The sequence below is a fragment of the Schistocerca gregaria genome, chromosome 2, assembly GCF_023897955.1.
Source record: "Schistocerca gregaria isolate iqSchGreg1 chromosome 2, iqSchGreg1.2, whole genome shotgun sequence".
NCBI classification, from domain to species: Eukaryota; Metazoa; Arthropoda; class Insecta; order Orthoptera; family Acrididae; genus Schistocerca; species Schistocerca gregaria.
In genome coordinates, this window is record NC_064921.1 from 683,219,391 (window position 1) to 683,244,080 (window position 24,690).

General features: G+C 40.2%; 1 protein-coding gene across 1 annotated transcript in view; it reads left to right on the plus strand.

Moving 5' to 3' along the window:
- LOC126336307 (uncharacterized) overlaps positions 1 to 19,762 on the plus strand; it is a 67,161-nt gene extending 47,399 nt beyond the window's left edge. Inside the window, exon 3 of the mRNA XM_049999847.1 lies at positions 19,395 to 19,762. Within this exon, the coding sequence (XP_049855804.1) occupies positions 19,395 to 19,547 (153 nt within the window). The 3' untranslated portion in view covers positions 19,548 to 19,762. The remainder of the gene's footprint in view (positions 1 to 19,394) is intronic.
- The last annotated feature ends 4,928 nt before the right edge of the window (positions 19,763 to 24,690 follow it).

Sequence of the window (24,690 nt, forward strand, 5' to 3'; positions counted from 1 at the left end):
GGTTGAAAACCACAACATTGAGGATCATTTTGTCATTTTTCAATGTAATCTCCGCCCATCTCTACAGTTTTGGTCCATCTTTGAACAAGGGCATGTATCCCAGCACGGTAAAAATCACAGCTCTGCTTCCTAAGCCATTGACGCACGGATGTTTTGACGGCCTCCTCATCTTCAAAATGAATCCCACGATGAGCTTCTTTTAGTGGCCCGAACAGATGGAAGTCTGATGGTGCCAGGTCAGGGCTGTATGGGGGATGAGGCAAAACTTCCCATCCAATTTTGACAATCTCGTCAGAGGTGTGACGACTGGTGTGTGGTCTTGCATTGTCATGCAAAAGAAGAACATCTGCAATTGATTTTGTTGGGCGAACTCGCTGAAGACGTGCTTTAAGTTTTTTGAGGGTTGTGACGTATTGAACAGAATTTATTGTGCATCCCTGCTCCAAAAAATCAACCAGAATCACACCCTCTGTATCCCAGAAAACTGTTGCCATAACTTTCCCTGCCGATCGCACAGTTTTGAATTTTTTCTTCCTCGGCGAGCTTGTGTGACGCCACTCCATTGACTGCCTCTTTGATTCGGGTTCAAAAAAATGCACCCATGTTTCGTCCCCGGTCACAATTTTTTTCAGAAACTCATCTCCCTCCAAACGGAAGCGCTGCAAGTGTTTGCAAGTGTTGGGAGGCTATTGTTTTCCTTGCCTCTTTATTCTGATCGGTTAACATTCTTGGAACCCACCGTGCACAAACTTTTGAGTACCCCAATTGTTTAATAATCGTGATCACACTGCCTTTACTAAGAGAAATAATGCGACACACTTCATCTGCAGTCACTCGACGGTCACGACGAATGATGTCATCAACTTGCTGAATGTTGTGTGGAGTCACTGCACTCACCGGCCTGCCGCTCCGCTTTTCGTCAGTCAACGGTGTTTGCCCTTCAGCTTCCTTACAACGACGAACCCATCGTCTAACAGTGCTGACATCCACTGTCACAACACCATACACCTTCTTCAGTCTTTCTCGAATGCGTATGGGCGTTTCACCTTCTGCATTCAAGAATTCAATCACACAACGCTGTCTCAAACGAACATCGATGTCGGCCATCTTACAAACTTCTGCTGTGCTGCCACCTGTTGACACAGAAAGTTACTACTGCAGTGGATTGCAGAAGAAGGTTTGAGGAACGGCGCCAAATTCAAATTTTTCAATTAACTTAATTTTTTTAAGTAGAAAAAAATGGGAGGCATTACTTTTTGACCGACCCTCGTATATTATGCTGAAAAGTGGTAAACTTCTAATTAACAGGTAATGACATATCTGCTTAACATGCATTTACTCTTGCTGTCTCTTTCCAAAACTTTTAGTCATTATACAATGAAATATACGACATACTGTCAAATAGAACTACAACAAATACTTAAATAACTACATGAACTTCATCATTATCATCTGCAAAGAAGAAAAAGACTTCAATATTCATTACCATTTTCTTCATATAACTAGACATCATCATTTATTCTCCTCTGCAAAAATAGTTCATTATTCGTTATCTCATTTATCAGCATCATTCATCAGTGTCATCATTTCATATATAACTAAGTTTCTTACTTCTAGCATACTTCATCACCAAAATTAACGTACATAGCTCCACTCGATAGTCTGCCGCAATTGCATCTGAAAGAAAACTAATTACTCAAGGTTGCTATCACACGGTGCATAACCTATATTTTGGTCATCTTTGTTAATTCTAATACATTTACTCTTCATGACAAGGTATTGCATTTTCTTTTGTTCATTCTGATGGTGAAATTTCCATTTCATAGTAAACCACTGCGGTTGTTTAATTTATTTCTTTTACACGGTATTGCTTTCTGAAATGATGAATATGGATTAATATCTTACATTTAAATCATATACCCATTAGATGAAAACTTGTTTCTAGTGATGTGACTAAGCTTACAGCACAGAATAACAGAAAATGTATTAGGTCAAAACCATAGACAATTTTCAAGTACAAAAATGTACATACAATATCATAATGTAGTAGCAAAAAACAAAATGTAGAATAGTCAAGATACGGGAATATCATAAGGCAAAATGTCAAAGTCAACTGGTGTTTGTTATATCTTAAAGATTTCATAGTGCATACAGAGAAAATTCTACTTTCGATAGGAAAACCATCAATAAACATTAAAAATGGAAAATGTGCATGGTCTGATATATAACGACAAGAAAAGCGACCTGCTAACCTTACCTTGCCGGGCACTTGCCAAGAAAAAATATGATCATCATCAGTAAGTAATCATATAGATATAAGTGCATAAGTGGTCACATAATATTTAAGTTTTTATGGAAAAAATGCGCACGGTCTGAGGTATAACGACAAGAAAATCAACCTGATAACCTTACCTTGCCGGGCACTTGCCAAGAAAAAATATAATCATCATTAATAAGTGGTCACATAAATATCTGTAAATTGCATTACAGTGTGATAATTCATAAAATATGTTTGTCCAATAAAGGGTTTAATATTGGAGATATGGTGATTGCCCTTGGTTTCTCTGGTTCTCAAAGTTTTGGCAAGTACTACATTGGAGTGAGGAATGCTGCGAATTCTATATGGACCAACGTATATAAGCTCAAATTTACTGCATCTGCTCTTTCCTCTGTTGGATAAATAGTGTGTGTACGAATATCTTCTGTCCTATGTGAAATTCACAGCGTGTACAAACCTGTTTTTGCTGTATTCTGCGGCGTTGTGCGGCACGTTTGATGTTGTTGAACGCAATGTCAATTATTTCATGGTGGCGTAGTCGACGAGATTTAGGAAAAGATACTAATTCTTTAATTTTGTTGGGTGGTTCAAGATTTATCAAAATAACAGTCGGAGATAGCTTAGTAGATTCATTAGGTATGGAGTTAATTACGTCCTGGAATGAGAGTATGTGTGTGTCCCAATCAATATGTCTTCTGTGACAATATATTCTACATAGTTAACCAATTTCTTTCATCAATCCTTCAGAAAGGTTCGAAGAAGCGTGATACCTGGATATATAGATCGGAAAAATGTTTCAAGCTCGTAACATATGTGTCTATATCGCAGATCGAAATTGTGGTCCATTGCCGGAAATTGCTTTCAATACACGCCCTGCATGAAACAGAAAATTAGCAGCTTTGCGTAACGGAGTGAAGATAACAAATTTCGAAGTGAGTTCAAAGATGTAACAAAAACCTCTATTACATCTGGGAATCGTTCCAAAAATGTCTACAGCGGCCCTATGTCCCAATTTAAGGGGGAGAATGGGATGTAAGGGAGGAATATGTGAAGTCGTGTCTGATTTAGCTTTCTGGCACATTTTACATGACGCTAAAACTCGTCGAATACGTTTCTCCATGTTGGCAAAATAACAGTTCTGTCTCAGTATAAGAAAACATTTTATGGCTCCATAATGTGCGTAACTGAAATGAGTATACCAAATTAATTTGTTAACAAGCTCGTCAGGAATAGATAATAAACAGTCGTTGCTGTCAGGGTGAGAGTAGCGAAACACAATGTTGTTGCGTACAGTATAATTGTTTCTCATGGTGACGTTATTCCTATCTTGCCAAAGGTGTTTAATTTCTTTCCATGCGTTGTCTTTACTCTGCCCTTGTGCTATGTCTCGTAATGATGAAATGAAATTTTCACAACTTGTTGAATATACATCAGGCTAAAATTTGCTTGACAGAAATATCGGTTGCAATGTTTTGCTGATTGTTGCCGAGAGAACGGGATATTGCGTCCGCTACAATATTTTGTGCTCCTGGAATGTGAATAATTGTAAAATTAAATTCCTGTATATAAAGCTTCCATCTGTTTCAGGTGTCATGTGTAAATTTAGCACAAAGTAAAAACTGTATAGCTCTATGATCTGTGTAAACGGTAGTATGTTTTCCATAAAGTAAATGCCTAGATCTGGAAAATGCCCATACAACACATAATGTTTCAAGTTCTATAACAGAACAATTGCGTTCAGCAAGTGACAGAATTTGACTTGTAAAGGCGATGTTTTTAATTAATGTAGAACCGTCTTCTTCAATTTCCTGAAAAATGTGTGTACGCCTAAAGCCATTTAGAACTGTCGGTGGCAATGGAAAAATTTTGGGTAGGATCTGGTTGTGATAAAAGTGGTGCATTTAACAAGGCATGTTTCAGATTAACAAACTCAGACTATCCCAGGACCAAATAGCGTTTTTACCCGTCAACTGGCATAATCTAGGGGTGTCTAAAGCAGAGTAATGAATAAATTTACGGAAAAAGTTATTTAAACCCAGAAAGCTGCGTAGTTGTATTTGGTCGTTGGAACAGCAATGTCACGTAAGGCTTGAAGTTTTTCGGGTCAGGCGCAATGGCTTCTGGTGAAATTACATGTCCAAGAAATTTTCTGGAAGTTTTCCCAAAGTACGATTTGCAAAGATTAACTGTGAGTCCTTGTGCATGAAAAGTTTGCAACACTTGTTCAAGAATCGAATTGTGTTCAGACCAGTTAGCTTCTGCGATAAGGATGTCGTCTACATACGTTGTGTTTCCGTCTTTAAGGTCTGTCCGAAGTATAGTATTCGAACCGTGAATAAATGCTGCTGAAGAAATTGTTAGACCGAGCGGTAGTTTACAAAACTGATAACATTCACCAAAACAGAGAAATGCTGTGTACTTTCTGCAGTTCGGATGGAGCTGAATTGGCCAAAATCCCGATTTTAAATCTAATTTGGAATAAACAGCAGTACCATGAAATTTCTTTAGAAGTTCTTCTAGTGTCTGTGGGCGATCTGTTTCATTGATAATAATGTCGTTGACATGACGCTAATCAAGTACGAGGCGAAGTGAGTCGTCCTTTTTTCTTAGCAATATGGAGCGGGTTTATGTACGGACTAACAGCCGGTTCAATAATTCCTTGGTCAAACATAGCTTGCAGTTCATTCCTGATTTGTTCGCTGTGGAAATATGGAATAGGATAAAGTTTGGCTTTAAACGAGTCGTGCTCCTTAACTTCAAATTTATACATAAAACCGGACATAGTACCAGGAATGTTGTCAAAAACTGGAGCTTGCTGTAAAAGAATTTTGCGTAGCTCTGTACGTTCGTCATCTGTATTTCCACTGCTCTGTTTTACCTTCTCAGAAATCATTTGCATAACCTCATATTCGGCTTCGTCTGGTGTATTGTAATTGTGCACATACGTATCTGTGAACAATGTGGAATAACAGTCTATGTTACGCGATGTAGAAATGACCTCTGTCCGATTAATTGCCTGTTCTTCTGCTGATAAAGGGTGCTGAAATTCTAATGCCAGTTGTACCTTTTCTTCCTTTAGCATCAAATAGGAACTTAGGAAGTTAATAATTGCGTCACGTTGTACCAAAAAATTCGTACCTAAAATGACGCCTGTTGTCAATAAGGGAATAATCCAAAACTTTGTGTGGAACGTATGACCTGCAAGACAAAGCGATAAGTGTGTCTGTAATTTTACATCTGCTCCTTTACCAGGTACTGCTCGTTTTACTTTAGTTTTGCCTAATGGTAACGTAGGATAGGTATTTTCTTTGTTACATTCTTTGCAAGTTTCTTCATTTGTGACTGACATAGGTGATCCAGAATCGATTAATGCTGAAAATGTGGATGACCCAATCTTTACTTCAAATAACAAGGTGGGAAATGGTTCTTTGTATAACTGGTTTTTCATGTAATAGTGTGTCTCGGATGTCGTCAAAAGCAACTACATTTTCGTGAACAAGATTCTGTGTATCAAAAATATTGCTTACGTTGCTGGAAGATGCAGCCTGTACTGTATCTAGTCAAATTCTTTCTGACGTGCTGTTATTTGCACGAGAATGCTGTAGTATGTCGACTATTTGTACTGGTCTGTTATTTCGTCCTGACATATTAGGTTGGGGACGATATCGACTGTCTGGTTCATGCATGATAATCTGCGGTTGTGGATGATTCTGCTGCTGACAAAACTTGCTCTTACTAAAAGTACGCTGAAAACTGTGCTCTTTACTTTTACATCTGTCGTGATAGTCATTACTATACGGCGCGTTGCGACAGGAGTTGAAATGATGTGTCCTCTGTACTAGTGATTCCCTTGTTGCTGTGCGTTACTACACTCCTGGAAATGGAAAAAAGAACACATTGACACCGGTGTGTCAGACCCACCATACTTGCTCCGGACACTGCGAGAGAGCTGTACAAGCAATGATCACACGCACGGCACAGCGAACACACCAGGAATCGCGGTGTTGGCCGTCGAATGGCGCCAGCTGCGCAGCATTTGTGCACCGCCGCCGTCAGTGTCAGCCAGTTTGCCGTGGCATACGGAGCTCCATCGCAGTCTTTAACACTGGTAGCATGCCGCGACAGCGTGGACGTGAACCGTATGTGCAGTTGACGGACTTTGAGCGAGGGAGTATATTGGGCATGTGGGAGGCCGGGTGGACGTACCGCCGAATTGCTCAACACGTGGGGCGTGAGGTCTCCACAGTACATCGATGTTGTCGCCAGTGGTCGGCGGAAGGTTCACGTGCCCGTCGACCTGGGACCGGACCGCAGCGACGCACGGATGCACGCCAAGACCGTAGGATCCTACGCAGTGCCGTAGAGGACCGCACCGCCACTTCCCGGCAAATTAGGGACACTGTTGCTCCTGGGGTATCGGCGAGGACCATTCGCAACCGTCTCCATGAAGCTGGGCTTCGGTCCCGCACACCGTTAGGCCGTCTTCCGCTCACGCCCCAACATCGTGCAGCCCGCCTCCAGTGGTGTCGCGACAGGCGTGAATGGAGGGACGAATGGTACACCTCTGGTGATCGTCGAGGGGACACTGAATAGTGCACGGTACATCCAAACCGTCATCGAACCCATCGTTCTACCATTCCTAGACCGGCAAGGGAACTTGCTGTTCCAACAGGACAATGCACGTCCGCATGTATCCCGTGCCACCCAACGTGCTCTAGAAGGTGTAAGTCAACTACCCTGGCCAGCAAGATCTCCGGATCTGTCCCCCATTGAGCATGTTCGGGACTGGATGAAGCGTCGTCTCACGCGGTCTGCACGTCCAGCACGAACGCTGGTCCAACTGAGGCGCCAGGTGGAAATGGCATGGCAAGCCGTTCCACAGGACTACATCCAGCATCTCTACGATCGTCTCCATGGGAGAATAGCAGCCTGCATTGCTGCGAAATGTGGATATACACTGTACTAGTGCCGACATTGTGCATGCTCTGTTGCCTGTGTCTATGTGCCTGTGGTTCTGTCAGTGTGATCATGTGATGTATCTGACCCCAGGAATGTGTCAATAAAGTTTCCCCTTCCTGGGACAATGAATTCACGGTGTTCTTATTTCAATTTCTAGGAGTGTATTTGGCGGAGCCGATGCTATACGTATAGGCGGCGAAATATTAAAGCTTGGTTGACCTTCCACATTACATTGTTGGTTAGGTATGTTAACCGGCTGGTTTTGTTGTTGTTGTTATGGGAAAAAGCCTCTATTGTTGCCAAAAAGGTACCGCTGATTAAAATTTTGTCTGTTATTAAAATTATACTGGTAGTTCTTGTTATTTCGGGAGTGTCTAATGAAAACTGTCACTTTCAGGTAAAACTTGTCATATCAGGTTTCCTTTACTCATTCCTAATACTTGATAGATCGATAGCTGAAGAGTTGTTTTGATAGATATAAAGGATTGTAAAAGAGCAGGCAGCAGTGCAGAAAACTAAAGAAGAAATAGCACTATACGGTTCGGGGCCCTGTGCACGCTACGACACATATTCATCGAAGTGTAATGAATCCCCTGAGGTCAAAAGCTGCAAATAAATTTCAGTTTCTGCGTTATGGGCAGAAAGCAAACTGTTGTATCCAATCCAAAGGGAGTATATGTGTTATGTCATTTCAAATACCTTAACTTTTCTCACGGATATAAAGCGCTTGTAATCAAAATTATCGTCTCTGAATGTCTGAGCAGGTTCAGGATTGTATGAGAATCTGTTTCTCTGTGTCTGTTCATAATCTAAGTCACCTACTCTCTGTAAATTACCTATGGTATACTGGCTGTGTGAGTGTGATAAATGTTCAGAATATGGCGTATGCTGTGACTTATTAGAGGAGAAGCTGAAACATTTTTCATTTGTCACTTCTCGCTGGAAAGATGACAATTTTCTACGTAATGTATTACTGGACGTATCTATCTCACTGATTGTCTGCTGTATATTTTGGAATTCGGGTGTTTGATTGAATCAAACTGGTGACGTATCGTCTGATTTGGCGTCATTGTAATCTTCGATAACGTCAATACGATTGGCCAATTCAACAAATTTTGTGTTTTTACCTGATCGTCAATAATTCCAATCCCAAAGAAATCAGGTGTGAAAATTACCGAACTATCAGTTTAATAAGTCACAGCTGCAAATACTAACGCGAGTTCTTTACAGACGAATGGAAAAACTAGTAGAAGCCGACCTCGGGAAAGATCAGTTTGGATTCCGTAGAAATGTTGGAACACGTGAGGCAATACTGACCCTACGACTTACTTTAGAAGCTAGATTAAGGAAGGGCAAACCTACGTTTCTAGCATTTGTAGACTTAGAGAAAGCTTTTGACAACGTTGACTAAAATACTCTCTTTCAAATTCTGAAGGTGGCAGCGGTAAAATACAGGGAGCGAAAGGCTATTTACAAAATGGTTCAAATGGCTCTGAGCACTATGGGACTCAACTGCTGTGGTCATCAGTCCCCTAGAACTTAGAACTACTTAAACCTAACTAACCTAAGGACATCACACACATCCATGCCCGAGGCAGGATTCGAACCTGCGACCGTAGCAGACGCACGGTTCCGGACTGCGCGCCTAGAACGGCTATTTACAATTTGTACAGAAACCAGATGGCAGTTATAAGAGTCGTGGGGCATGAAAGGGAAGCAGCGGTTGGGAAGGGAGTGAGACAGGGCTGTAGTCTATCTCTGATGTTATTCAATCTGTATATTGAGCAAGCACTGAAGGAAACAAAAGAAAAATTCGGAGTAGAAGAAATAAAAACTTTGAGGTTCGCCGATGACATCGTAATTCTGTCAGAGACAGCAAAGGACTTGCAAGAACAGTTGAACGGAATGGATAGTGTCTTGAAAGGAGGATATAAGGTGACCATCAACAAAAGCAAAACGAGGATAATGGAATGTAGTCGAATTAAATCAGGTGATGCTGAGGGAATTAGATTAGGAAGTGAGACACTTAAAGTAGTAAAGGAGTTTTTCTATTTGGGGAGCAAAATAACTGATGATGGTCTAAGTAGAGAGGATATAAAATGCAGACTGGCAATGGCAAGGAAAGCGTTTCTGAAAAAGAGAAGTTTGTTAACATCGAGTATAGATTTAAGTGTCAGGAAGTCATTTCTGAAAGTATTTGTATGGAGTGTAGCCATGTATGGAAGTGAATCATGGACGATAAATAGTTTGGACAAGAAGAGAATAGAAGCTTTCGAAATGTGGTGCTACAGAAGAATGCTGAAGATTAGATGGGTAGATCACGTAACTAATGAGGAAGTATTGAATCGGATTGGGGAGAAGAGAAGTTTGTGGCACAACTTGGCCAGAAGAAGGGATCGGTTGGTAGGACATGTTCTGAGGCATCAAGGGATCACCAATTTAGTATTGGAGGGCAGCGTGGAGGGTAAAAGTCGTAGAGGGAGACCAAGAGATGACTACACTAAGCAGATTCAGAAGGATGTAGGTTGCAGTAGGTACTGGGAGATGAAGAAGCTTGCACAGGATAGAGTAGCATGGAGAGCTGCATCAAACCAGTTTCAGGACTGAAGACCACAACAACAACAACCTGATCGTCATTTTTAGTGTTTTTGTTTTTGCATTTTACGTATGATTCTGTTTAATTTCTTTAATGTCTGTTTTAATGGCATCGAGATTCTGTATTAATTCCAATTGTTCAAGCCTGCTGGTCACTTTCAAAGTCTACTGTGTATTTATATTCCAAAGTCTGAATATTAGTGCCTGTTTTTGTATTTAGATCGGAGATTTCATCATGCAATTCAGTGTTCAACTGTTTGCTAGTATTGATTTCGCCTGATACTGTAGCAATGTTGGTGTTTACGTGTGATTTTGCTTTCGTAAGCAACTTACGCTTGTCTTCCTGTCCCGGTGTAGTAATTGTTTCCATGACTTGTTTCTTTACTTTGCGCTGTTCCTGTATGAATTTACGGCAATGCGTTTCACTGTGTTGTACATGGTGATTAAAGAGTCCTTCAATTTGGCTGTTCTCTTGTTCAAATTTCTTGTCGGCTTTCGCATCCAGAGTGCGTGAAAGTTCTGCTGACATTAATTTAAACTCGTCGTGTAACTATGTTGCGTTTTCTGAACATCGTTTAGCAACTGCACTGATTTCATCTCTTAAGTAATTTTGTTGTGGCTGCATGTGTATCACGTAATTCTTTTGCAACCTATCTAATTTCTTCACTACTATTCCTAGGACAAGCCTTAATTTCCCCACACAACTGTTCTTTGGTATTATGATACTACACGGCAACGGCTGCGATCTGTGCACTAAGTTGTTCGTAACTGCTGTCTTGTTTCTCATTCAATTGTCTAAAATAGTTGTCGTGTTTTTCATTTAGTTGTTTATAATTCTTGTCTTGTTTTTCATTCGACTGTTTGAGTTTTTCATTAAGTTGTAGCAATACTTCCATAACTTGATCCATTCCAAAATTAGCGACTCTATTCTCCGTGCTGTGTAATAGTGTGTCTGCATTTGTCACGTTTTGTGTGACCATTTGGTCATTGTCTGATTCACGAAAAGATTTGCTAATTGGAAGTGCACTGTTGGTCACTACATCGGAATCAAATAAATCTGACGTATTTTGAGTACATTGTTCATCTTCGTTAGAAACATTTATCTGTTCACTGTGTAAATTTTGCAGATCAGGTGTGTAAATCTGGGCAGCGTTCATGGTAATGGAACGTGCAGCGTCATCAATTGTGGTTAAATTGACTGTGGACATAATTTAATTTGTTTGCTCATCATTTAGGTAAGAATCATTACTGGTGGTCAGCACGCAGATATATAACTGACTATTTCTCAGAAATTCACAAAAAATTCACAAAATATACGATCCTGGCTGGCTGTCAACAAGTGTAACCTCCCAACAGATTATTTCCTCAACCTCGGAATAAACGGTGACTAAACTCTCAATAAAATTGTGACTCATATATAACCTTTCAATAATTAACTGAATTTGAATCCAAACTGGTAGATCTACATGTCAGCAGTGCTGCGTCATGGCCCTGATAAGTCATGCTGAATAAACTGAAGATCTTACCTCAATTATGTTGCCGGATAAAGTGTATGTATCTGCTCTTATAAGAATTTTTTTCTGGAACAGCCCTGTGCATTGCTGGCCACTAGATTTTGTTATGTATGAAAAACAACTGATTTTATTTATGATAATTGGCATGACTATGGATAGGAGGAAGTGGTAAAAACTTTAAATTCAGATAAATGACTGTCAAAAGTTATCTTCATAAGAAAGATTATTACTGAAAAATAATTGAAAAATATTTACATGTGACTTTGATATAACAATAGTACAAAATGAGTTGTTGCAAATTACATATGAGCGCGGCAATAAATAATAATAATTTTTGCTTTTACCTTATACTACATCGCTCAGGCACCACCATCGTTCTCCACAACCGGCCTTGATAGTTCTCCACAACCGACCTTGATAACTCCATACACGTCACAAGTGCTCTCTGTGAGCTATACAACTAGGCAACTGCTCTCTAAGAGCGACCTGACCCAACCGCCTAACTGCGAGCTACTACCACTACTGCTACCGACACTGCGATTCTATTGTAACACACACATCGCAGGCAGCGCGTGAGCATTCCATCGAAGTTGCATCTGCTCGAGTCAGCTAGCAATAAATTCCTTAGTTATGGCCCTCTTACAACCTAATACTTGCTAACAAACTGATGATATGGGAAAAACGCGAAGTACGAATTTTTCTTCTAAATGATACTTCCGTTACTTTAATCACTGTAACGACGCAGTCATGAGTGTCAACAGATTTTTATTCCAGGATGGAGGCAAACTGGCAGATTGCGTATATAGAGATTCCACAAAAATATGGAAACACGGCCAGATGTGCATGCTTGAACATAATTCAGATGCTAACCCATCTTGCAAGCTGCACTGCAGTATTTGTCCACGAACGGTACCTTTGCAATATCCTCGATACGCAGCAATCAGTCGTGGTCAGAACATCTACATTTTGTATACTCTGCGAACCACCGCGAAGGGCATGGCCGAGGGTACGTCCCACTGTACCAGTTACGAGATTTCCTTCCCGTTCTATTCACGTATAGAGCACCGGAAGAACAACGTTTTGCATAGTTGTGAGAGCATTATGTCGGAACTAAGTGAATATGAACGTGGGAAAATTGTTGGTGCTCGCAGGTTGGGTTCTTTCGTATGCAAAGAAACCAAAGAGTTTGCTGTTTCAAGAGGCAACTAATCAAATATTTATTCCACATACACGGAAAGCTGAAAAAGCATTCTCCATTAAGTCACAATGGGAAGAAAATATATGTTGAGTGGTCGTGAAGGACGGTCATTGAAGAGCACGACAGCTGCAACAAACACTGCAGACCTGAATGTCGCACTCGCGAACCGTGTCAGCACAAAAATAATAACAAGAAAGCTCCATTAGCAGCGAATTGCATGGCGAGCTGGAATTCCAAAACCACCCATGACTTATGCAAATATCTGCAACATAAAAAAACGTGGTGCCAAAGCCATAAAACTTCGACTACGGAGCAATGGAAGAAAGTCACGTGATCGGATGAGTCTTGTTTCATACTGTTTCTAATTTCTGACCAAAATTACGTCCCAAGAGCGGAAAAGGGCGTGGGATCGGTGATGATCTGGGTAGCCACATGGTAATGTTCCACGGGCACCAACGTTACTCGGAAATGTAGCATTACTGCCAAGGATTATGTGAACATTTTGGCTGTGTTCCGAAGACGATAGGGCCTCTCTTCACACGGATTTCATCGTCCAGGACTGCTTCTAGGGCACAAGGATGAGTTATTCCATTTCCCTTGCCCGCCACAGACGCCAATTTCAATATTATCGAGCTTTCGCGGTATACTTTGGAGAGAAGGTAGGTATGATCGCTATATACCTCCATTATCGTTACCTGAACTTACTACTATTTTGCAGGAAGAACGGTACAAGATTCGCTCGAAAACCATGCAGGTCCTGTATTTATCCAATTAAAGACGAGTGGAAGCTATTTTGAATGCCAACGGGTTTCCTACACCGTATTACGCATTGTGATATGTTGTGTTTTTTGCGATTCCATATTTTTGTGCACCCCCTGTGACTGATTCGGTGTGTTCAAAACGTCACATGCCCCAAAAACTAAATTAGACAAGAAATACACAAAACTTATTGTATCTCAAAGGGTTGGTAGATATTTATCTACTATTTTAAGGCAAATAGTTTCGGTACCTAAACACTATAAACATTTCAATATTATATGCAAACGATTTTTGTTACTGAAATGATCGTATGGCACTGTTGGGCAGTAGTCCACCCAGGGAAGTGCGGCTGCCGAGTTGCAAGTGTTTTCAGTTGACGCCACTTGAGCGATCTGCATGTCGATGAAGGTGAAATTATGACGAAATGATCACGGGAATAACATAACACCCAGTCCCTGAGGGGAGAAAATCTCTGACCCAGGTCCCACCGCATGGCAATCAGATATGCTGACCACCTACTTAAGGACGCGGACTTTTATGTTACTAATATGAATGTGGGTGCCAACTTTTTGATCCAGCGATCTGAAAGTACATCCTCATATGTTTAAATCCTTGTATCCAACGAGTAATGCAATAAATCTAGAAAAATTCACAAAAAATTGTTTCCGATCCCTTAATACTGTGTTCAAACAGAGAATTAAAAATTGTAAACGGAAAATAACGCAGCTTGATTCAGATAATTCCACATTAATTCTTCTTGATGTGGAGAAACAGTGGATAAACTTTTGAAAGAAGACTCACTTACTTTAATACCAATTAAAAACTTTATTTGCTTATAAAACTTTACATGTGATGGCGCTAATGTATTTATGACATTACTTTCATGCTTTATAATTTTTATTTTGAGTGGCGTAATTGAAGTTGAACAAAATATATTTTTCAAGCTACATTTTTTGTTGTTAGTTAGGTTAAATGTATCCAATGGCAGTATTCTACTTGGTGGATTTGGCAATCTCCAATTTGTCACACTGTTGTGCAGCAATGCCAATTGGAATGCTATATGCTGTATGCTATATGCTGTATGTTGTGCTGTGTTGCACCTATCCATTTTGAGAACGGCCCCACCCTGAAGAGTTCGTTCTCTCGAGTTCACACGTAGTATTTGGGATCATATGTACATGTACATTTCTGAAGTATAGATTGGCTGTGTTTTTACGAGTGTACAACCATAGCTCTGTTGTGTGAAACTTAATGAAGAGTTAGCAAGCCATTATGAGTTTTCGTTCTCCACAGGCAAATGGTAAGCTTTCCATTGTGGGGCAGGAAGCGTGTGACGTTACAATAATTGTGGAAGAATGATTGTCATATGTGCTGCTGACGTTTTAATACTGTGAAAGTAGTTGCTGATGATGGAATCCGTGCACCAAGTTGCTAGACCGTTTCTTTCTGCAGTTCGGTAAGGACTGTACGAGGAAGTGATAGAAAAAGGCTGTCCCGCAGACCCACCAAAGAATCGACGTAATTACCCACGAGCAGAGTGACAACGACGGACAGCCATGATATACAGTGATTGCTACAGCTGCAGTATTCTCCGTCGCCGTCGCCAGTGATAAAACTGCAGCTTAGTGGAGTCTCAGGTAAAGATTGCTAGTAATTGGAGAAAATTCTGTTACGACTAAAAATCCCGTAGCTAACTCCAAGTGACGCCCCCCTCCCCCCCATTGCGGTCACCAATGGATATCTTTATGAGATATGATCAGAAAAAAATTCGTTTATGAAGAAAAAGTTATTGATTCTGGTGAAGAGTAGCCTGAATTTATTGCCAACATCGAAGGTCTATGTTTTGTCTTTAAAATCGATGTCACGATCTTTCAAAGACTTTAGTATAGATATTGAAACTGATGCTTAAACTCCCAACATCGATATTATGTAAACATTGCTGATCGGCAAACGTCTCTACTTTGCAGCTTGACAATTTTTGCTAGAACAATCAAATGTTGAATGGGAAATCGTCCATGAATATTTCACTTCCGAGTGCAAACTGGGAGAAATCTAGATCAATGTAGACTGAAAATTCCAATATTCAAATAACATTTGTGTGGAATAAACTGTTTAAATCAAATGTGTCAATTGTAGCCTTCAGTAGTTCCCATTACTAACCATGGTCTTACAAAATTTGAATTTACAGTTTTGGACTGTTCGTTTGGCTTAATCAATCTCACTAATTTTCTTACATTGAGCCAAATATTGTTACTGTTCAATTCATCGTCCAAATATTTCAAATATCTGATGCAACGTTACTTAAGGCTTACGTTACTTTCACTTACACAAAAAATAAGTTCCACGACCCTCAGCAGAGTTTGTCATTCAATAAACTTGACTACTATTTTGATGTAATTATAAGCCTGACGTAGTCATCACACAGTCCAACAGCACAACTCTGAGCTACTTCAGAAATGAAGCCCGCCGTTAACTCAAATTGTCGCTGGCGACATCGCATTAAAGTCGCTTGTCCTCTCAAAAACAGAGTCTGAGCTGACATTGAGCATAGAAACCGCCAATTTTCTAAATCCTATGATGGATCATTACGGCCATATAAATGAGAAGTTGAATCCCAAGACCTACAAGCGTTAATGCCAGAAACCGACTACAAGTTGTGTGACGCCCAAAAAGTAAGACAAGAAGTAATTGCGCGCTGTTCGTTAACACTAGATTAGTCTCCCAATTGCTGGTTCTTACCCAACCGCCTTTGTGTATGTAAGATAAATAATGATAGCACATATATCGAAAGTTCTCGACCTTCTTACTACAATTTTTTACACTACACTACTATACAGTAATATTTTAACTGTATACCATATAAATATATTTACTATATAAAGAGGAAGGTAGTTAGTCAGAAGCCTCTAAACGTTCCTGACTGACTTAATTTAGATTTTTACATGACACTCCTATGAACATACAGATGGACATCGACTTTGTCTCTTTTAATATATATTGTACACGACTATCTATATCTACACTACCACTACATAAAAATAAGTTGTATTTTAATATTATTGCCAAAGCTCTAGAAAGTTGTTGGTCAATTAAAATTTTTATACATTACTCTAAAAACATTCATCCAGGTGTAGTTTACATATTTTTAATATATATGGTACATAAATATGTATATCTAGAACACATAAAAGGATAGGCCGCTAGCAAAAATTTCAAAAAGTTATTGATGATTTACTTCAGATGTTTACACCACTTGCTGCTAAATGTTCAGACACACATAGGTTACATACTTTTAAATATATATTGTATATAATTTCGTATGTAATATACAAAGAGTAACACTGTTAACAAATATATTGAAAAGGTCTTTACCAGTTAACTTCAAATTTTCAAACGATATCTAATAAGATATAGACGACAGTAGAATATATAAACATATGATGATGATTTACTTCAGACGTTTACACCACTTGCTGCTAAATGTTCAGACACACATAGGTTACATACTTTTAAATATATATTGTATATAATTTTGTATGTAATATACAAAGAGGTAACACTGTTAACAAATATACTGAAAAGGTCTTTACCAGTTAACTTCAAATTTTCAAATGATATCTAATAAGATATAGACGACAGTAGAATATATAAACATGTGTGTGTCTGTGTGTGTGTGTGTGTGTGTGTGTGTGTGTGTGTGTGTGTGTGTGTGTGCAAGTTGTCACAGGCAGACACTGTCACCAAAAATCTTAAAAATTTCAAAATATTGCATTGTCCAAAACTTCATAATCCTATCGGGAACGTCTTGTCGACCGCTATTCCATACTCAGGGAATTCTGACATTTCCCTCACAGTATATATTTTCTTTAATGTCGTTTGTTGTTAGCAATATTAGCCTATTCCCAAGAGTTAGCAGCTTTCACTCAGTTAATACTAGGTAGAAATCCAATCTGCATGTGGAATGCACTTCCTTGACTCTTGTGCATAAAGGAGTGAAGTATTCTGCTGCATCCATTTTCAATAAGCTACCACAAGAACTGAACTCAAAAATCTTAGCAGTAGCCCAAACTATTTTAAGTCTAAACTGCAGAGTTTCCTCATGGCTCACTCCTATTCAGTCGAGGAGCTCCTGGAAGAGCTAAAAAATTAAGCAAATTCCAGTGTTACATTGTTGATTTTCTTTATTTAAATTTACGACTTGTCACCTGAATATGTTTTTTATATTTGATTTTATCTGTTTCTAATATTGTGTTATATAATTTCATGTATTGACTCGTTCCATGACCATGGAGACACCTCCTTAATTTGGTCCCACGGAACAATAAATAAATTTAAAAAATCTGTTAGCAAATTAAAATCATGCAATATACAGTCATTGAAGGTACTATTCTCACAGATCATCAGATGGAGATGTTTGTCTCACACCCCATATACCAAAGATCCCAACAGACTTACTCAACTCATTTTAAGCGACTTCAGTTCCCCATCAAGTTTTCCTTTTCAACACCTGTACACATGGATAAAATTCATAGAGAGGGGTAAGAGTATGTGGGCAGAAGGGTGAGAGGAAACGAATTTAGAGAGGAGGAAGGTGGAGAAGGACAAAGAGAGGGGGAGGACGCCATCACCAAAAAGAGAGGGAGATGGAGATTAGGATGTACATCCAATTCCCACATATAATTAATAAATACGAAGCATTGCACGATTTGCTACTTCGGTATAAATGTCTCCATTAAATTCGATACTAGAAAAACTTTAAGCCACGTCTGGTCTACGCTTACAGAGCTAGTTTGGAAGGAAGACGTCAAGTGAATTTTTATTTGCTTTTTTAAATAGACATATTTTGCGGTTATTTTTTGTGGATTTGGATGTTACTGTATTCAGTCTAGCTGCAACGACCTTGTGGTCTCTTATCTCTGTATCAGTCATGATGCTCTCTATTTGGTCAGGATTATTTGTTTTCAACAGGTCAAGTATGTTTTCGCGTTTGTTTTCACTTAGATTGGACTCCTGAACTAATTAGTCGGAATAATTTTCGAGAAAGCATTCAGTGTGACTATGGACGACATTTTATGCCTACCACCGATTTTAAACATGTATTTTTGCCAACATATTTAGGGTAGATTGAAGTCACCGCCAATTATAATTGAATGAGTGGGTACCTATTTGAAATGAGACAGGTCTTCTATGGACTGATCAACAACTGAATCATGTGAGTCGAGAGATCGATGGAAAGAACCAATTGTTAATTTGTTCCGGATTCAAGTACAATTTCTACCCATAATAAACCACAGGAACTAACTTCTTCATTTTCACTACAAGGTAAACTACTTCCAACAGCAATAAATAGTCCAGAATGAATGGCTCATAGAATTAGGTCACAGCACCAGCTGTTTAAAGAAGTTGTTGTTTAAGTATGCAAGGAATACACAGGTCACTCCCCTGTGCTCGTCCAAGACATGGAGCACATTCAGCAAAGTTTTGCACGTACTCCATAGCAATTTACTCATCGTTTCAGCCAAGAGTTATCCATGCCTCACGTGTCCGTCTGCATTGCTTTGCAGCGAAGTTTAAGTTTCTAATCAAACCTAATTCTTCTTAATTGTGATGGAAATTTGTGAATTCATTCCTGACACGTAAATGGAAGCTAACACTTTACTTACGTGGAACAGCGTTCGATGATGAGAAATGTTCCATTTAAGTGGAAATGTGAATTGCCACACTCAAAGAATTAGCGGAAAATAGAAGTCACATACTTCACTTGAACACAGGCATGTTTCTAGCAAGGATAGTAATTCCAGCCGCAAGCTTTTATTTGATCTCCTTGGCTTTTATGCTCGTTGCGATCTTCTGCTACTTGCCTTATTGCATCTTCGTGTAGAGCTCGGTAAAGAGAAAATGGGATAATGTCATTTTAAAATGGGAATTTGATTGTCTTTAGAATTCATTTCTTCATCCTTGCTAGAAATCCCTCATCCGTGTCTCTACTAGCTCTCCATCAACGAAAGACATGCGAGTTTTTAGTACAGTTAGCAAAGTCTAGGATATGAAAACCGCAGAAGATATGTGAATACGTTTTTCTTGTCCACAGGATGTCGACCTGGAGAGTTACGTGTCGTTGAGAAAGGATTTTGTCAAATACGCATACCAGCATAATGAACGCTTTCGTTTGAGGATGACAGAGGCGTTGGAGGAGCTGGTTGAGACCTGCCTCATGCCACGCTTACGGGAGCAGCAACGTTGACAACCCGGGAGTACTGTGCATAAAAGAAGTATGCGACCAGTGGCTCATGGCGCTTATCAAAACAAGATCATCTCTTCTGTTGTTACAGTAGGAGAAATATCTCAGAGACTAATTACATGACTATGACTCCCTGCCCTCCTTCCACATTGTTTTATAAATATATATTGTTATATTAAGATTTCCAAACATTCAATAAAAACGTTTTGTGGATTTTATGACAGCGAAGCGCATGTTTGCTGCTCAACCCTGAGTCTCTTTCTCCATGCTTCCACTTCCCCTGTAACTACTTCTATCAGGCAGTTCCTGTATGTCACTGTCAGAGTAGAGCTCACCAGGCTCTTCAGTATCTTGATCAAGAAGTGTGTTTCTGTTCACAACAGCGGTTCTCAGTGGGGCAATAATGGCCACTGGTGGGTGGTGATGCGGTCGAGGATGAGAGGTGGTTTTGGTCCAAAGCAAATTTGGGGAGCACTGAAGGCCACTTACCGCCCGCACCCCCCCCCCCCCTCCCCGCCATCCAGGGAAACATTTGCAAAGCTGCGACTCAACGCTACAGTAAGATACAGCCATTGTCCCCTCAGGATGTCTGTAGGTCTAAAGATGGTCATGTGATGATCGAAACTGGACACCTTTTAATATTGAAACCTCTCCTTAGAAAAATTTGTGAATTACTGTGCTGGTAAACCTCTTACGTTATTTGATTTTCAAACAGTTCAACAGAACTGAACGTACTCAGACATTTCTCTCTTTACTTATCCTGATCAACATTAAACTGACACACAATATTTTTAGCGTAACGCAATCTGACTTTCAATAATCCCTACAAAAGAATGGCCCTGACTAACAATAACCTATACGTTTCATACATCACTTACCTCACAAAAATCTTCGTTACTCGAACTACTGTAATATACAGAGAGCGCCAATAGTATCAACTAAATAAAGGATTCTAACTACTGAAGGCGCTAACTACTGATAGGCATAGTTAGCAAATGAAAGATTTTGATAGAGAACAAATAATCTATTTACCTTAATAATGTTCAAAAGTGATCATATACAGGGTGTCCCAGCTATCTTGTCCACCCAAAATATCTCTGGAACAATAACAGCTATTGGAAAACGACTTTCACCGGTATCAACGTAGGGCTGGGGACCATGAATGTACATATTTGGAAACATTCTAAAACGATAGCAGATGTGTTTTTTAACACAAACTTATGTTTTTTAAATGGACCTCCTATATTTTTTCTTCAGCAATCCGTAGCATGACAAAGCACATACACAATGGCGTTGATTGCATCGCAATATTCCCATTACATCCCGCGATTTGAGACGCGAAGTTGATGCTTGACACACCCGACACTCGCTGCTAGCGCACGTCCCGAAGCTGAGGCGTGAACCCCATGCTGACCGTAATCGCGATGTGATTGACATGCGTAATCACACTTCCATACTTATCAAGAGGTTCTAAACGAATAATACGGTCTGCTGCCATCCTGCATTAACGTCGTACATTCCAGCAGGTACTTATCCCATACGCTAGGGGTGATGCGGTTCTGTAACATATCTGTGTACCGCAACGTTAGTCACAAAGTTAACTTCGCATATCGTGTTTTAGATAAAAATGTTTTGATTTGGGAAGTTCAGGTAGGACATAGAAGGTGAATGTAAACATGTTTAACCAATTAGTTTTATTATCACATAATTATCAATGTTATGTTTATCTAATTATTTAAATGATAAATTGTTGCAAAGAAATGATTCATAACACAACTGGGTAAAATGGCCCTTTGTAGAAACTGCCACTGTGATACCAGCACTACATACTAAACATAGTGTTCACATCTCATGCTCAAAGTGATGCCAATTGGCTTGCATACATAGTGTCACTCTGCGGATGAAGGATGCCCTACTTCGTGCTACTGTTTCCTCTTTGATGGCTGTACAAGCATCAATAATGGGTTGCTTCATGTCCACTGGTATTGTTGGTTCATGTTGGTAAACAGCATCCTTCACTGCTCCCCAAAGAAAATAATCCAGCGGTGTAAGGTCCGGAGATCGGGCAGGCCACCTAACTAGGCCACCTCGTCCAATCCACCTACCAGGGAACTTATGGTTCAGAAGTCGTCGTGATTGTCAGGCGTTATGTGCAGGGCATCCGTCATGCTGATACCACATGACCATTCTCCGGTTCAGAGGTACGGTGTCCAAGAGAACAGGAAGATTGTGTCGTATAAATCTTGAGTATTGTCTGCCATTTTGGATGCCATTTATAAAGAAAGGTCCGATAATGGTATCTCCAATAATCCCACACCAAACATTAACTTTCCACAGACGTTGATGCTCTACCTGATGGAGCCATTTTGGATTGTCTGCGGACCAATAATGCATATTCCTCATATTGACAATTCCTTTGTTGGAGAATGATGCCCCGTCGGTAAACAGAACATCTGCAAAAAAATTTGGATTAATCAGAAGTTTTTGCTGAGCCAACCGACAAAATTTTACCCTATTGCAGAAGACATTTCCATGAAGATCCTGGTGTAAATGAATATGGTAAGCGTGAAATTTATGACGTTTAAGAATACTCTGTGCACTTGATTTCGACACACCAACTTCACGTTCAATTTGACGTGTGCTGATTTGAGGATTCACAGCTATGGTAGCGAGCACAGCAACTTCAGCACGTTAATCTGTGCGTGTTCTAGGATAATGTCGAGGTCTTGGATTTCAGCTTCCCGTTTCACGTAGACGAGATGTGAAGGCGATGGCTTGTCAGGGAATCGTCTTCTGTACAGTCGTTCCGCCTGAACAGCATTTCGTCCACCTACAACAGGGTACAATACAGAGAGTAGAGTAGAAAACAGACATATTAACTTAATAATCATAACGTTCGCTAACAGTACTATCAACAAACAAGCAGTCTTATAACGTATTTCCCGTCAACGTACATTCTCCATAGATCAGCAGCATTTCTACCATATCTTCATGTGTGTACATTATACCGTACAGTATAAGTTACACAACACAACGTTTATTCACAATGTGTGCTACCCCCGTGCCGTCACTAGATTACTCTGATGCACGACTACACTGGCAAGCGGTGTACTGCACGCCAAAGCAACAACAAATGGGATGCTCGGAGTATGGTGGAGTACAGGAGTTTCCATGGGTCGCAAATCATAAACAAGGCGAAGTGGTAACTGTGGCAGTAGTGGAAACTACGTTGGACACTTGACTAGGTAGAGCCAGGCCCTGCGCGACAGGCACAATGGGTCATATAACGAATTAGATAAACCTTATTTTGAGTGTGCAGGATAAATAAGACAACCTGACGGGTGTACACCGATCGGTACTGGTTCATATTGTGTACGTAGATACGTATAACGTGCAAGGGGGAAACTATTATGTGCTTATGAGAGTTGATGGCAGCAGAGCGTATTATTCGTTTCGGACCTCTTTATAAGTATGGAGGTGTGATTAAACATGTCAATTACATCGCGATTACGGTCAGCATGGGGTTCACGCCTGAGCTTCGGGAAGTGCGCTAGCAGCGCATGTCGGGTGTTTCAAGCATCAACTTCGCGTCTCAATATCGCGGGATGTAATGGGAATATTGCGATGCAATCAACAACATTTTGTATGTGCTTTGTCATGCTATAGATTGCTGAAGAAAAAATATAGGAGGTCCATTTAAAAAAACATAAGTTTGTGTTAAAAAACACAAATGATTTCGTTTTACAATGTTTCCAAATATATACATTCATGGTCCCCAGCCCTACGTTGATACCGGTGAAAGTCGTTTTCCAATAGCTGTTATTGTTCCAGAGATATTTTGGGTGGACAAGATAGCTGGGACACCCTGTATGATATCCAGTATTACAAATTTACTCTTTTTGATGGACACACGTCCAGATCGTCCGCCCTCAAAACTCCGCAGTCTCTCTCTCTCCCCATATCCATCGCTGCTGTCAGCTCACCTCCAACTGCGCAGCGCTACGCGCTGTTAACAGCTAACTGCCCAACACTACAATAGCGAATATTACAACAATGCCAACCAGCCACAGACTGCACACAGCACAGCCAGTGATTTTCATACAGCGCCCTACGTGGCGTTACCACCATAAAAACATAAACAGCCTACTTACAATATACGTGCCTTGCGATCTAGACTGTTATATTTATTTTTCAGACACTTTATTTTGACTTCTGATATATCTGACAAAGTTATCAAAAATCATTAATTCACATATGCTCATATATGTACAGGGTGTTTCAAAACTACACCAACAAACTTTCAGATGATGTAGAAGGCGTCTTCAGGAACAAAATGAGGGATAGGAAAACGTATCCGGAAATGTCATCTGACGACGCTACAGAGCGTCGAAAAGTTGTAGGGCTAGTGTCTGCCTGGCCTCCTCTCCAGCAACAGGCACGGGGTTGTACGTGAACAGACAGCGGGCAGGTCGAGATCTGTGGTGTTCGGTATTTGGCGATCGAAATAAATTGGAAAGGTAACCAGTGGAGAAGATGGAGCTAGCTGTTGCACAGACGGGCCTTGTCTCCCATGAGTGCGATTCTCTGTTGCCACAGGTTTCTATCTACAGTGTACTGTTTCCTGGAACCATCTATGCAATATCCAGTGTTTTGCCACGTGGTAAATACCAAATGTAATAGACGAAGCACGACAGCTTCGAAATTATGGGGGCGAATGTCAGCCTAAGCAGCAGACAGCGCTGTCTACTGCACTCGAGTGTGCGGCCATCAGCCGCATCACATGAATAGCTGTGGACATTCAGAGGTGTCAGCCTCTTAGTTGAATTTAAAAGATAGGAACCATGAGCGGAAAGAAGCTGAGACGTGCCATACGCGTAGGCACTGTGGGAGGCATCAGACAACAAGATCCAAGGAATATACACTACCATTTATTCTAGTGGTAACGGAAAATAACTGTATTGTACTACGCAAACAAACCTTAGAAACTAAATGTTTCACTGCGATCGATAATATTTTCTTCACTTGTTTAAATTACTTTATCGGATCGCTTACACTCCCCACAAGAATGCTTTCACCACTTACGAATTAAACACAATTATTTTAGGTGCTCAGAATGCCTTCTCTGGTGTCGCAGCTTTCCTGCCAT